General features: G+C 45.7%; 2 protein-coding genes across 2 annotated transcripts in view; one reads left to right on the top strand and one right to left on the bottom strand.

Moving 5' to 3' along the window:
* Positions 1–10367, top strand: part of OTOF (otoferlin) — a 187330-nt gene extending 176963 nt beyond the window's left edge. The window contains exons 33-39 of the mRNA XM_069071807.1: positions 1464–1606; positions 2248–2336; positions 5591–5689; positions 6015–6256; positions 6545–6723; positions 7385–7485; positions 10164–10367. Of these exons, the coding sequence (XP_068927908.1) occupies positions 1464–1606; positions 2248–2336; positions 5591–5689; positions 6015–6256; positions 6545–6723; positions 7385–7485; positions 10164–10344 (1034 nt within the window). The 3' untranslated portion in view covers positions 10345–10367. The remainder of the gene's footprint in view (positions 1–1463; positions 1607–2247; positions 2337–5590; positions 5690–6014; positions 6257–6544; positions 6724–7384; positions 7486–10163) is intronic.
* Positions 10368–12902: 2535 nt separating this feature from the next.
* Positions 12903–13373, bottom strand: part of DRC1 (dynein regulatory complex subunit 1) — a 50719-nt gene continuing 50248 nt past the window's right edge. The window contains exon 17 of the mRNA XM_069072282.1: positions 12903–13150. Within this exon, the coding sequence (XP_068928383.1) occupies positions 13094–13150 (57 nt within the window). The 3' untranslated portion in view covers positions 12903–13093. The remainder of the gene's footprint in view (positions 13151–13373) is intronic.

Genomic DNA, 13373 nt, shown 5'->3' with positions numbered 1-13373 from the left:
GTAGTAGTAGTAGTAGTAGTAGTAGTAGTAGTAGTAGTAGTAGTAGTGGTGGTGCTGGTGGTGCTGGTGGTACTGGTGGTGCTGGTGGTGCTGGTGCTGGTGGTGCTGGTGGTGGCCTCGTCAGCAGCAGCAGTAGTAGTTTGGCTATAATCAAGAGTAGCAGTATCCCCTATAGCAACAGACACACTCTTTCCCCTTCCTCCACACAAACATACTTTTTGATGGAAGGTGTCTTGTCAGGCCCCTCTGTCACCCACTGGAAGAAGGAATAGGGAAGATGTCATTGCCACAAGTGTAGGAGGAATCGCTAGTTCCGAATCTGCCTTCCTAACGGGGATATATAACCATGTTGAGAGTAGGAAAGAAGGGACAACAGACATGAGACAGACATGAGATTGGGAGAGTCTCAGCTGCCTTCTAAACCTGAGCCAAAAGATGCTTCTTGACACACTAGAGGGCAGGAGGTTCCCTGATGTACGGAAGCCACAATGGCGTCCTCAACAGCAATATAGAAGTTCAGAAGAGGGGCAGATGCGGGGCAGGGATGAGAAAGAAGACAATTCTGTTTTGGACATCCAATTCAAGATCTCCAATAGCTCATTGGTGATAAGATTCTGAAGCTCAGATAAGAATCTAAGGCTGGATATATGGATCTGGGAGTCGTCTACACAGAAATAATTAAGCCCACGGGAATTGATAAGGTCACCAAGAGAGAGGGTCTAGAGAAAGAAGAAAAGAAGGCCTAGGACATAATTTTGGGCAATACCCACAGTTAGGGGATGTGATATAGATGACTTAGTGGTCAGCCAGGCAGGTTTTCCCCAAAAAAGCATTTTATATCTATTACGTGTGGATACAAACATATACATATGTGTATAGACATATCGTAGGGACCTTGACAGCAGGGACTGTTTCACTTTTGTCCTTGTATCCCCAGCACCCAGCATAGTACCTGGCATGTAGTAGGCTTGTTAACTAATGTGGCTTCACTGAAACAAGAACACTCTTTTCTCAGTCCCACACCCCAGGCTCCCCACTTAAGATAAATAGGGTCCCTGGCCTCCATCCCTGCCTGCCTCTGTCTTGACATACTAATAGTAGCTACTCAGCTCAGTACTCCCTCTATCCCCACATTAGAGGAAATTCCAGGAGAACCCTGCATGTCTATGAGTCCTGTTCTCTCAGACTGACTTTATCTATCATCTCAGTTCTCTAACATCTTCCTCCAGCTACTTCATGCCCCCAGGCCCTGGTATCCTGACCTCTGTTGAGCACTGGTGCCTAGAGGCAGCATGGAAACAGGATATGGAATCAGAGGACCTAGGCTCAAATGCTGGCTTTGCCCCTTACCATCTGTGTGACTTCAAAAATGTCACTTAGCCCCTCTGGGTCTCAGTGTCCTTCTCTGTAAGATGAGAGGTTTGGCCCTTCCAGCCTCAGAGCTATGATCTCTCCCCTTATAGGTCAGAGGAAGACCACTGATGAGCATGTGGCGTTGGCCGCCTTACGGCACTGGGAGGACATGCCCCGTGTGGGCTGTCCCCTGGTCCCTGAACATGTGGAGACCCGACCTCTACTCAACCCTGACAAGCCAGGCATTGAGCAGGTGAGGAGAATGAGGCCAGGGGGAAGAGGATAAAACTTCTTTGGAAGCTTGAATAGAGAAAGGAGCATAGAGAAGATGAGGGGGGCCCTATGGAAAAGGGTTAGAGATGGAAGTGAGAGGGTGGATAGGAATAGGTGATACACTTCCTTAATCCCACCCATCAATCAATCTTCCTTTGTCCCTAGGTTGTGGAGCCCTAAACTTTCTGAAGCTCCTATAGAGCTGTAACTAGGGCAGGGTATCTGGGGCTTTGTCTCAAGGTGTCAAAACTTGAAGATACACTTCTTACCCCTGGAAATATAGAAACTCCCATCTCCCTGCCTTTTGACTGCCCTCCAGCCTACAGCAAGAAGCTTGACTCCACTCCATCACCCTCCCCCAGGATGCCACTCCCAGCCCCTGAAACTGCTCCCACCATCAGATGCAACTTTGTACAACTGTTGCCTTTTCTTCCCACAACTATTTATGCCTGGTGTTAAATAAATCTAGTAACAGTTCTGCAATTCAGAGAAAAGGAAGGGGTGAGAAATGAAGGACAGGAAACTGGGCTCTGTGGGTATAGGAGTGGGGGCAGGTTCTGAGAGTTTAGGGTCTGTCAAAGCAAAAGGAAAAGGCAGAGGCCACATCTATTTCTTCTCCAGGGCCGCCTGGAGCTGTGGGTGGATATGTTCCCCATGGATATGCCTGCTCCTGGAACACCTTTGGACATCTCACCCCGAAAGCCCAAGAAGTGAGCTTCCTAGGGACTTCCGGTTCTTCTTTCTTTCTTCTAGACTCAGCAATTCTGGTCTTTCCTACTTCATGGTTTTCCACCAGAAAGTCCTAACCTGGTGTCAGTGAGATACCACCTATTGAGCTCCATATTCACAGTTCTGGGTCAGGGGGAGGGGGGGGGAGGCCTCAGAGGGAGACACACAATCATCAGCCAACAAATATTTACTCAGTACCAACTGCTCTACAAAGCCCTAGGCAAATCACATAGAAGACACAGTCTTTGCCCTGGAGAAACTTAGAATTGCAGTAAGAGATGTTGGCTCGACACAAAAACACCCAAGACAGAAACTTGACCACATTCACCTCTGCCTTCATCTAACACAAGTGTGTGGGGGGGGGGGGTGTCTGGTGTAGCAGAAAGAAAAAAAGGGGTAGGGGGTTTCCTGAACCAGTGGAAGCCAGGTCAGGCTAATTTAGAGTAATTTTCTGGAAAGGATGAGTCTTTAGCAATGTTCTGAAGGAGAGGATGGGGACAATCAGAACATAAGGAAAGGCATTTTAGATGGGAGGAAATTACACTTACAGTCTTGGAGACATGAAAGGGCTAAACATGTATGGAGGATGCTTATCTGACTGAAATGGAAAGAATGATTTATCAGGCCTGGAGTGATCCCCTAGATCCCAAAAGAATTCCTGAAAAGTGAGCAAAAGTCTCAAAGACCATTCTAGGTAAAAAGAATTCAGTCTAACCCTTTCATTTTACATAAGAAGAAACTGAGTCTCAGAGAAGTTCGATGCATAGTTTCCAAATCTCAGAGAAAGGGTTGGGGCAGAAAGACTGTGAACAGGTATGAACTAAATCCTTAAGAAAGAAAAGAGAATGATGTGGGGGCTAACTGCTACCAAGATCTGACTAGGGTTCCACAAAGTAAGGGAGAAAACCTCTAAGTGAAGTCGCACTGATGGCAGAAGAGGAAGAGTCTGGATATGGTCATGAGAAGCAAGGAACAAGACTGTTCACCTCCTGGGCTTGAGGGGAATGTTGGAGGGGATGAGAAGGAGCTAGTACTGGAGACATTGCCTGGGGATATAGGATCTTCTGCAGGAAAGAACTGGGAATCTTGGGGGGGGAGGATCTGGGGTTTGTGAGTTAAAGAAGATGCAAGGAGCATAAGATGAAGAGGTCAAGAACTGCCTTTATAGGGGCAGCTAGGTGGTGCAGTGAATAGAGCACCTGCCTGGAGTAAGGAGGACCTAAGTTCAAATCCAGCCTCAGACACTTAACACTTACTAGTTGTGTGACCTTGGGTAAGTCATATAACCCCAACTGCCTTGCCTTCCCTCCTCAAAAAACAGAGAACTGCCTTTATTTCCCTTAATATCTTCCCAGAGCAGCCATCATATACTGACTGACCTATTGAACATGGAGTTGCTGCTGGGTATAGGTCCTGCTTCTCCATCTAATCCCCCTCTGCCCTGTCAGTTTTCCTTTCCATAGGCTTCCCCCTCAATTTTAATAAAATCTCACCTCTGTTCTCCCAGGTCCTCATCTCATAATATCAGATTTTCATTCTCATACTCACTTCTTCATCCAGAAAAAGCACCATGGTGGGAAACAGGAGAGTTCTAATTTGGACTCCATCTCTTACTAACAGTATGACCTTGGGCAAGAAGTTAACTTCCCTGAGCCTCAATTTACCTATCTTACAATGGGAATAATAATCTCTGCCATTATACAGTTGCGGTAAAGATTTGTAAGACAATGGACATATAAACCATAGAGCACTTTATAAATAGAAGGGATTATTACTACTTTTAATTGCTTCATTTTCAGCTTCTTCAACAGAGTTCAGATAGAAACCATTTTAAGTCTCTCTCCTACTATTATCCTTTCACGTTTAATAGTCTATGACTTTTGTACAGGTGACTAAATAACTGCTTTTGTAGCTGGATAAAAGTATTAGGATGTAAGCTCCTCCTCTATAGGCTCCCTGAAAGTATCCTTGGTACCTCTCCAGAGCAGATAGAACAGCAGGGATCATATAGACAAACCTTACCTGCTTCCACTATGATTTTGATCTCCACTATTAGGTCTCTGTATTTGGAAAGCCTCCATGTAGCTTGCAGATGATGAGTATTTCTTACATCAATATCTGTTTAAAACTTTGTTCTTAAGTTTTTATGTATATTATGTACGTTACGACCAGACACCACAGTTCAGTAGTCTATGGTAATGGTCCAGTTGCAATAGCCTAGTTATTCAGGATATTTTGAGGTCTATCTATACAGGTAGCATGAGGATTTGTTGTCTTTCAGTCCTTGAAAGACAGTGAGCTTCTGGTATACATCTCTTGTCCTTGGATCATGCCTTGCTAAGTAGGTGATGAGTTTCTACAGATTGCAGCAATGATGCACAATTTCTACCATTTCCTTGCATAATCTACATTGATCACTAAACCCATATTCCTTAAAGATACTCCTTATATAATTTCTAGTGGCAGTAACCTGGTTCTGAATTATCATCAAAACCCCCTCCATTTCCATAATCAAATCTACATGAATCAGCCATTTGTTCAATGCTCTTTGATAATATCTTGTTGGCTAAATTTATAAGAATGTTGCCCCTTGAGGGCCTTATGATTTCATTCTTCGATCTACCATTCATGGGCCTCATGTGGAGATAAACCACTTTCACATATGTGTGTATATGTATGCATATAGATGTATGCATGTATAGATGTATATATATATATATATATTTGATAAATCCAATAGCCTATATTTTATCAGTCCAATGGCCTGTACTTGTTATCAAGCTTTAACCCTTGCTTGAAGTGATGTCTGCTTATTTAAAGTATTTCTGTAGGTTTGTGAACTGTTTATCATGTTTGTATCTAGTAATAGTAGTAGCAGTAGTAGTACAAGTATTGAGAGCTGCAGCTTGTCATAGTGTGATAAACAGCTGGCCTTAGATCCAGGAAGATCTGAAATCAAATAATACCTATCGCACACACACACACACATACACACACACACACACACACACACACACACACACACACACACAAACTGGGTGTCCCTGGACAAATTAAACTCTAACTTCCCTGAACAACTCTCTAAGACCATCATTTACAGTGAAGATATCAATCTGCATTGGTAGAGGGAGTTGGTTCATCTAGGAGTTGCTATAATGATGAAATTAGCCTCTGTCACTACTACTATTACTACTGCCGCTGCTGCTGTTTATTATTAATTACTATTATTACTCAGGTATGAGCTGCGAGTCATTGTATGGAACACAGATGAAGTGGTTCTAGAGGATGATGACTTTTTTACAGGGGAGAAATCCAGTGACATCTTCGTGCGGGGGTAAGCAGTGTCGAGCAGGACACAGTGAGCTTGGAAGGTTTAAGGCTGGCTTTGAAGAAGAAAACCTTTTGTGTGGTTAGCTGTGGTGGGGAAGGGAAAACAGAAAGGTCAGGACATCCCTATTAGGGGAGGGGAAAATGGAAGGCACAAAATATGTACTTTGATTCTAGAGGGACCTTAGGAACCATTGAGCTGACCTCCAAAGACTAAGGGAGCATGCCAGGGAAGTGGGGGCCAGGGTGGCTGAAAAGTTGGGGCAGGGCTGAGGCCAGAATGGGTTTATGGGTAGCGGGCTCTAAGAGCTTCCATGATGACCTCTGAACAGGTGGCTGAAGGGGCAGCAAGAAGATAAACAAGATACTGATGTGCACTATCATTCCCTGACTGGAGAGGGGAACTTTAATTGGCGCTACCTGTTCCCCTTTGACTACCTGGCAGCAGAGGAGAAGATCGTCATCTCCAAGAAGGAGTCCATGTTCTCCTGGGATGAAACAGAGTACAAGATCCCTGCTCGGCTCACCTTGCAAATCTGGGATGCAGATCACTTCTCTGCCGATGACTTCTTGGGTGCGACTGGAGAGGAGCAAGAGAGAGGGGGCCACACAGAGAAGAGGAAAACTAGGGGATAAAGGAAAAGGCAGAGGATAGGGGATAGAGAAAAAGAGGCAGATTCCCGAAAGAGAAAAAAAGAGATTGAGGTTCTGTGAGAGATACAAAAGGGATCTGGAGACCCAGAGCAGAGGAATTGGGATGAAACGGGGTTCAAATTCTCTGGACAGTTTCCACCCTAGCAAATTAGAGTGGGTTACCTAGCAGGAAGGTTACCTGAACACCTCAATGCTCTCCTTGCAACAGGTGCCATTGAGCTGGACCTGAATCGATTCCCGCGAGGCGCCAAGACAGCCAAGCAGTGCTCCATGGAGATGGCCACCGGGGAGGTAGAAGTACCCTTGGTCTCCATCTTCAAACAGAAGCGTGTCAAAGGCTGGTGGCCATTGTTGGCCCGAAATGAGAACGATGAGTTTGAACTTACGGTGAGCACTGCATCTTTAGACATAATAAGGATAGAAGTGGAAGACAGACAGGGAAAGGAATTGATCAATCAACATTTATTAAGCGCTTCTCTATGCCAGGTGCTGTGCTAAGCTTTGGGGATACAAAAAGAAACAAAAGACAGTCCCTGCCTTCAAGGAGCTTCCAATTTAATGGGGGAAGACAACGTGCAAACACATACAAAGCAAGTCACATAGAAGATAAATAGTAAATAATTAACAGAGGGAAGGCACTGGAACTTAGGGAGATTAAGGAAGACTTCTTGTGCAAAGTGGGGTTTTAGTTGGGACTTAAAGAAGCTGGAGAGTTCGTTAGCCAGAGCAGAGGAGAGATTCCAGGCACAGGGAACAGCCAGAGAAAATGCTGGAGCTGAGAGATGGGGTGTCTTGTTCATTGAATAACCAGGAGGTCACTAGAGGGGGAGAATAATAGAAAAGGAAGATTGGGTGGGTCCTGATGAATCAGGGCTTCATGGCGCTGAGAGCTGGGTACATGTAGCCAATTGCAAGGATCATGGCAAGCTCCCTCTTCCTAGGAAGAGGCGGGGACCAGAAAGGCTCAGTGAACAGTGCTGAGCATGACTATAGCCCTGGACCTCTTGGCTGAACTTGGCAGTGACTGTGAAATTGTGTATTTCTCTAGGGAAAAGTGGAGGCAGAGTTGCATCTATTAACTGCTGAGGAGGCAGAGAAGAACCCTGTGGGCTTAGCCCGAAATGAACCAGACCCTTTGGAGAAACCTAAGTAAGTTCAGATCTCCTTGCCCTCCTTGCTCTTCTCTTCCCCTTCGACCTTTCCCAGTCCTTCATCCCTATCTCCCACCTATAGCAGAGAATTCCCGAATATACTACCTTCTTCCCCCAAATCACTGCTTTCTGACCCAAGTCCTAGATGCTTAAATTCTGTTAATATTCTGAGACTTCAAAATGCCCCAGGCCTGCGAGGTTCTAGGAGAAGTACAGAGGGTGGGGGCGTGGAATGGTCTAGGACAATGGGAAAAGGTCTGGATCTGGACTTGGGGGACATAGGTTTGAATCCCAGCTCTTCAATCCGTATCACTTTGTGTGACTTTGGCCAAGTCACTTAATGCTTCTTGGCCTCAGTTTCCCTATCTGTAAAATGAGGATGAAATGTTAAAATCCCTTCCAGCTCTAATCTATGATCTCATGATCCTAAGACCAAATAACCTTAGGGCCAGTTCCTAGAAGAGAGAGACCTGACCAGAAACAACCACTAGGACCAAGAAAGTTCTAGGAGGAAGTTCTTCCCTCCTCCTCCTCACCTCTCTATCTGTTCCTCTCCTATGTCTAGGGCTGACGCTCCATAAAACTCCCATCCTGCCCTCTCCTCTTTCAGCTCGGTGCCCTCCTCAGGTGTTCCTTATCTTCTCTTTCTCCCTCCTCCCACCTCTGATCTCAGGAAAAAAGCTAAAAGACTCATATTCAGATAAAAATGACTAATAAAGTTACAATCTGTTGGTTTTTCCAGGGACATATAAGCTTTATCAAATATAAAGGCCATTTGGTGTAAGCCGAAATAATACTCTGCAGAATTTTGGCCATCACCCACCATGACCAGAGAGTTTGGGTGGGGTGACTAGATGGCACAGTGAATAGAGCACCGACCCTGGAGTCAAGGGGACCTGAATTCAAATCCCACCTCAGATGCTTAACACTTACTAGCTGTGTGACTTTAGGCAAGTCATTTAGCCCCAATTACCCTGCCTTCCTCCCTCCAAAAAGAAAAAAAAAAAAAAGGAGAGTCAGGGGACCCCTCTAGGGTCTGCCTTTCCTATATCTTTGCTCCCTCTCCATGCCCTCCTTCCCTGCCTCCCCTTCTCCTGTACTCTTCTCTCGCCGACACTGCCCTTCATCTTCTGTTTCCTCTCATCACCCTCAGCCGGCCTGACACAAGCTTCATCTGGTTTTTAAATCCTCTCAAGTCTGCTCGTTACTTCCTGTGGCACACATACCGTTGGTTTCTGCTGAAGATCCTGCTGCTGGTGCTTCTCCTTCTCCTCATTGGCCTCTTTCTCTACTCTGTGCCTGGCTACCTGGTCAAGAAGATCATTGGTGCCTAAGCGTGCTTTAGTCCTCAATGGTCTGGTACTTCTCCCCTTTGCTACCTTCTCCAAGGACTCTACTGCTCAAAAGAGCAGGCCATCATCCCTCCTTTCTTTTCCTTCCTTTCCTTCCCTTCCCCTATATTTCCTTTCTTTGTGGGAAGAGGGAGAATTCTCCAAAAGAATTGTAAACCTAATCTTTATCAGGAGACTGGAACACAGAAAGGGAAAAGGGCTACCCCAGGGACAAGCCCCAAATAGAACCTAAGAATCCAGGCTCCCAGCCTAGAATTTACTCCCTCTGTGGTAGGTTCAATGGTATTCAATCTAAACATGTGTTGTTTCTACCATCTTTAACTTCAACAACTTCAACTCAGATTTAAGAACCTATTAGGTACAAGGCACTTGAATTACAAAAACAAAACTGTCCCTGCCCTCAGGGAGCTTACAGTCTATCATAGTGTGTACAACAAGCACACAAATATGTAAATACAAAGTAATTTCTAGAGCGGGGGAGCATCAAGAACTGGGGAGACCAGGAGAGGCTTCATACAGCTGGTGGCACCAGAACTGTGCTTTGAAAAAAACTAGGGGTTTTATAAGGCAGAGGTAAAGAGGGAGTGCATTCCAGACATGAGACCACCTGTGCACAGGCAGAGGCAAGAGATGGGAGATGGAATATTTTGTGTAGTTTATTAGGTGTACTGGCAGTAAAAATGTGGAAAACCAAATGGTCCCTCCCTAGGAGGATAGATATGGACACAAATAATTATACAAGTCAGAATGTAATTCAGTGCCTAGAAGGAGTAAGGCATCCGAAAACTAAGGAGGGAGGGAAGGAATAATTTTTAGTTTATGGAGAGAGTGTCAATTGATCTATGACTCTGAGAATGAAAAAGTTTACAGTCAGTGATGTGGGGGGATGATTCTGTTTCCAACAAGTAAGATAGCCTACAGGGGCAGGAGAGGGCAGGCCATATTGGATAATGTCGGTGCCATCTGGAGTAACAAAGATAATATCTTAAATTTACAGCATGCTTTAAGATATGGGCAGCGCTTTGCATACGTTATCTAATTTGGGCTTTGCAACAATCTTGTGACATAAATGGTGTTTGAACATGCTGTCCGAGAAAAAAGTCTTATACCTTTCAAAGTCATAATCACACAACTAATAAAGGTCTGAAGCAAGACTCGAACCCGTATCTTCCTGCCTCTAGGTCCAGGGCTTCAAACACTACAGCATAGGATCTCCCTACAGATGCAGTGCCAAATGGCCAAGTTACAAGAGCAGTGGCTGAGTAGGGATGCATCAGCTATTCTGTTAAACATCCCAACTCTCTAATCTTTTTCCTTTCCCCAGCCGGCCAGATACTGCCTTCGTCTGGTTCCTCAACCCCCTGAAGTCCATCAAGTACCTCATTTGCACCCGGTACAAGTGGCTTATTATCAAGATTGTGCTGGCCCTGCTGGGGCTGCTCATGCTTGCCCTCTTTCTCTACAGCCTCCCTGGCTACATGGTCAAGAAGCTGCTGGGGGCCTGAATGCCCCCCTCCCCCTCCCCTGGACCTAGCCATCTCTGTGTTTGGAATTTCTGTGATTTGAACTGTTTGTCTTCTCCCCTGGAGGGTCCACAAGCAAATTGAGCTCTGTTGGCTCCCCGAGAGGCCCTAGGTTTCAGAGGTCTCCTTGCCTCCCTCTTGTTTGGTCCCTAAATTTCTCATTCTGACTCCATGGCTGCTGCTCCGCTCAACCCAACCCAATTCTGAGGCTACCAGAGCAAGAGATGGTCATAAACTAGGTGACCCCCTTAACCCCCCTACAAACACACACTTTGTCAAGGTCTAGACTGGGTAATAGAAATCCCCAATTGGGTACAACCTCCTAACCCTTCTCAGAGTCCAGTGCCCTGACCAATAAAGTTTGCATAATACTAACAGAAAATCATGGTGAGCCCCAGGCTATAGAATGATGTCACAGGGAGATGTAAACCAGGATACCCAGGCCCACACCAAACACTGCACCTGCCTCCTCCACCCTGAATCATCCCATTCCAGGAATACACTCCAAAAAGAGCACTGGGGACCTCTGTCCTCTAGAAATAGGACAGATATCTCTGCCCTACTCCAATTCCCTCAAATTACTACTTTGGCCCTAGTTCCTCTTGGCTTTGCTCTGGGGCTCAGGCATGGCTGGCTCTCTCCCAAAGGAGAAAATAAAAGGTCTCTCCCAATTTCCCATGGGATATTCCCAGCTTTGCCAAGGATCCATTGTGGATCACAGGACCCTGTTCTCCCTGGGATTTTTAACTGTCCTTGTGTGGATCTCTGTGCCTGCACAGCCTTCTCAGTGGGTGTACAGGTCTTGTCATCCTGTCCGCACACAGCCCCACCTGACGCTCCCTCTGCTTGGGCCCAGATCCCTTCAGCTCTGGGCTTTGAGTCTGCTGAGAATGGCCCATGGTCCCCTCCCTCTCCCCAAGCCCACCCTAGCCCCTCTGCTGCCTGTGTCAGTGCTTCCTGCTCCCTGCTTGGAGATGGTGCAGAAAGCACTTCTCCCTTCCTGTTTGGGTTGTGTTCCTATTGGGTTTTTCATCTTTGGATGTTGTTTTTTCTCTGAATAAAAGACATCAAATATCAGCTGCCTGGTTCCTGAGAGATAAGAGCGTGTTTGAGGTGGTGGAGAGACAGTGGGAGGGTAAATATTAAACATCTGCTGTGTCAGGCTCTGTGCTAAATGTTTTACAAATACCTCATTTCATCTTCACAACCACCCTGGAAAGCAGATGCTATTATTATGGCCATTTTTACAGTTGAGGAGGCAGACAGGTGAAGTAACCTGCCCAGAGTTGCACAGCTAGACTTGAACTCATCTTCCTGACTCCAGACCCAGCGTCCTCTCCACTGTGCCCACCTAGCTTCCTCTATAATAAGAGCAATGCCAACTTCGTAAGGTAACACCCACAATAGGCAACTATGGTGGTTGCTCCTTATGAAACACCTCTCCCTCAATATCTCCCAGGCCCCCTTGCTGGCAATTGTTGCTAAGCCCCAATAATGCTGCCCAGAAGCTTTCCTCTTTTTCTCTCCTGGTTTGGTGAAAATCTCACTTGACTTGCCCCCTCCATCTCTAGCCAGGTAGGCAGACCCTTCTCTGTTTCAAATGAGACAAGATTAGGGTTAAAAAAAAAAAGTCATATTCAAGAGAAAGAGGAAACACATGGTCATGAAATGTACTTCTAGGGATCTCTTGGAGGGGCTTATTTAAGCCCCTCTATCTGTTATCACTCCCTGCTCTTCTCACTTATCTCCCACCTCACCAAAGATTCTGGAGTAGCAGGCCTGAGAAAGCTGGGAGCCCACCCCATTTATAAGAATAGTTAGAGATTTAGAGCAGTAGACAAAGCAAGAAACCTGGGGAGAGATAGTCTCTCCTCCGATACTGGTTCCCTTCTAGGGTAGTACACAGAAATAAAAAAAGAAACCAGTAAAACACCCACCCTGGCACAAAAGTCTTTAGGTCCCAGAGTTTTCTGACTTGATCCCCCTATATACAGAGAGCCCTAAACTCATGGCTGGTCGCCCCAGGAGGGTCAGAACTAAGAGTCATTTAGACAAAACCTGTAAAAGACAGCAGTTATCAACCTTAGGACATAGTTGACAGTGGGGGCTCTGATTTAAGGGTAGAAAGGTTAGGGGTAGGGAAGGATAAACTAGTTCCAGATTATCCTTAATCTAAAGGATTTTTAAATTTCCAGGATTAATCTGAACAAGACCTTAATGTAAGACCTACAAAACTACTCCAGAACCCCCAAATCATATGAACTGCCCAAATTCCCAGAGTGCTCTGGACCAGATGTCCAGGGTTCTGCCACAAATGTTTCTATGGGCCTGTGTTAGAACCCAGGCTGATCTCCAAAGGTAGAGAGAAATGCCAAGGGTCAAGGCTGCTTTTGCCCGGGGGAAACTGGTATTTGATTTGTCCCCACAGTTGAAGATTCCAAGATTTTATTGTCCTGCATGGACGCAGGAGAAGGATAAGTTACAGGGCAGGGACTGATTTATGAAACTGGACTTTGCGCCTTTAAAGAGAGTCAACCATAGCTTTTAAAGACTTTTATTGCAACTGCAACCAATTAATAATTATATGCAGTGACTTGCTTCAGCATGCAATGAGATAAAGGAAGAGCTTCGGAAAGTTTAAAGTACGAGCTCTGTTACGGTTCCCAGAGAATCAGGGCTCCAGCGCCAGCTCAGGATTCACCCACTGTACCCATCTGAGGCTCTAGGCTTCCTACTTCTCATATCCTTGAAACAGATGGGAGGGAGGGACTTGTAATTCAATGTTTATCTGGGGAAAAAAAGAGAGAGAAACAAAAGCTTGCTATTTATTCTCAAGGAACTCCTCTCAGATTCTCTTACCATTACCATCTTGGCACCAGCCAGTACCCATCAGCTAGGCCTGTCATTGCTTGGGCTGCCCATTTCTAAGACATGCCCCAGCTCCTTCAGTCTCCATTTCTGTTGTTTGGACATTAGAACACCAAGTTTAGAAGGCCCTCAAGGTGTGATCC

Source organism: Petaurus breviceps, unplaced genomic scaffold (assembly GCF_028583685.1).
Source record: "Petaurus breviceps papuanus isolate PSGF00001 unplaced genomic scaffold, PetGlider_PUasm1.0 90845, whole genome shotgun sequence".
Taxonomy (NCBI): Eukaryota; Metazoa; Chordata; class Mammalia; order Diprotodontia; family Petauridae; genus Petaurus; species Petaurus breviceps.
Note: the sequence above shows the minus strand (reverse complement) of the source record. Positions and strands in the feature narration are given on the sequence as shown.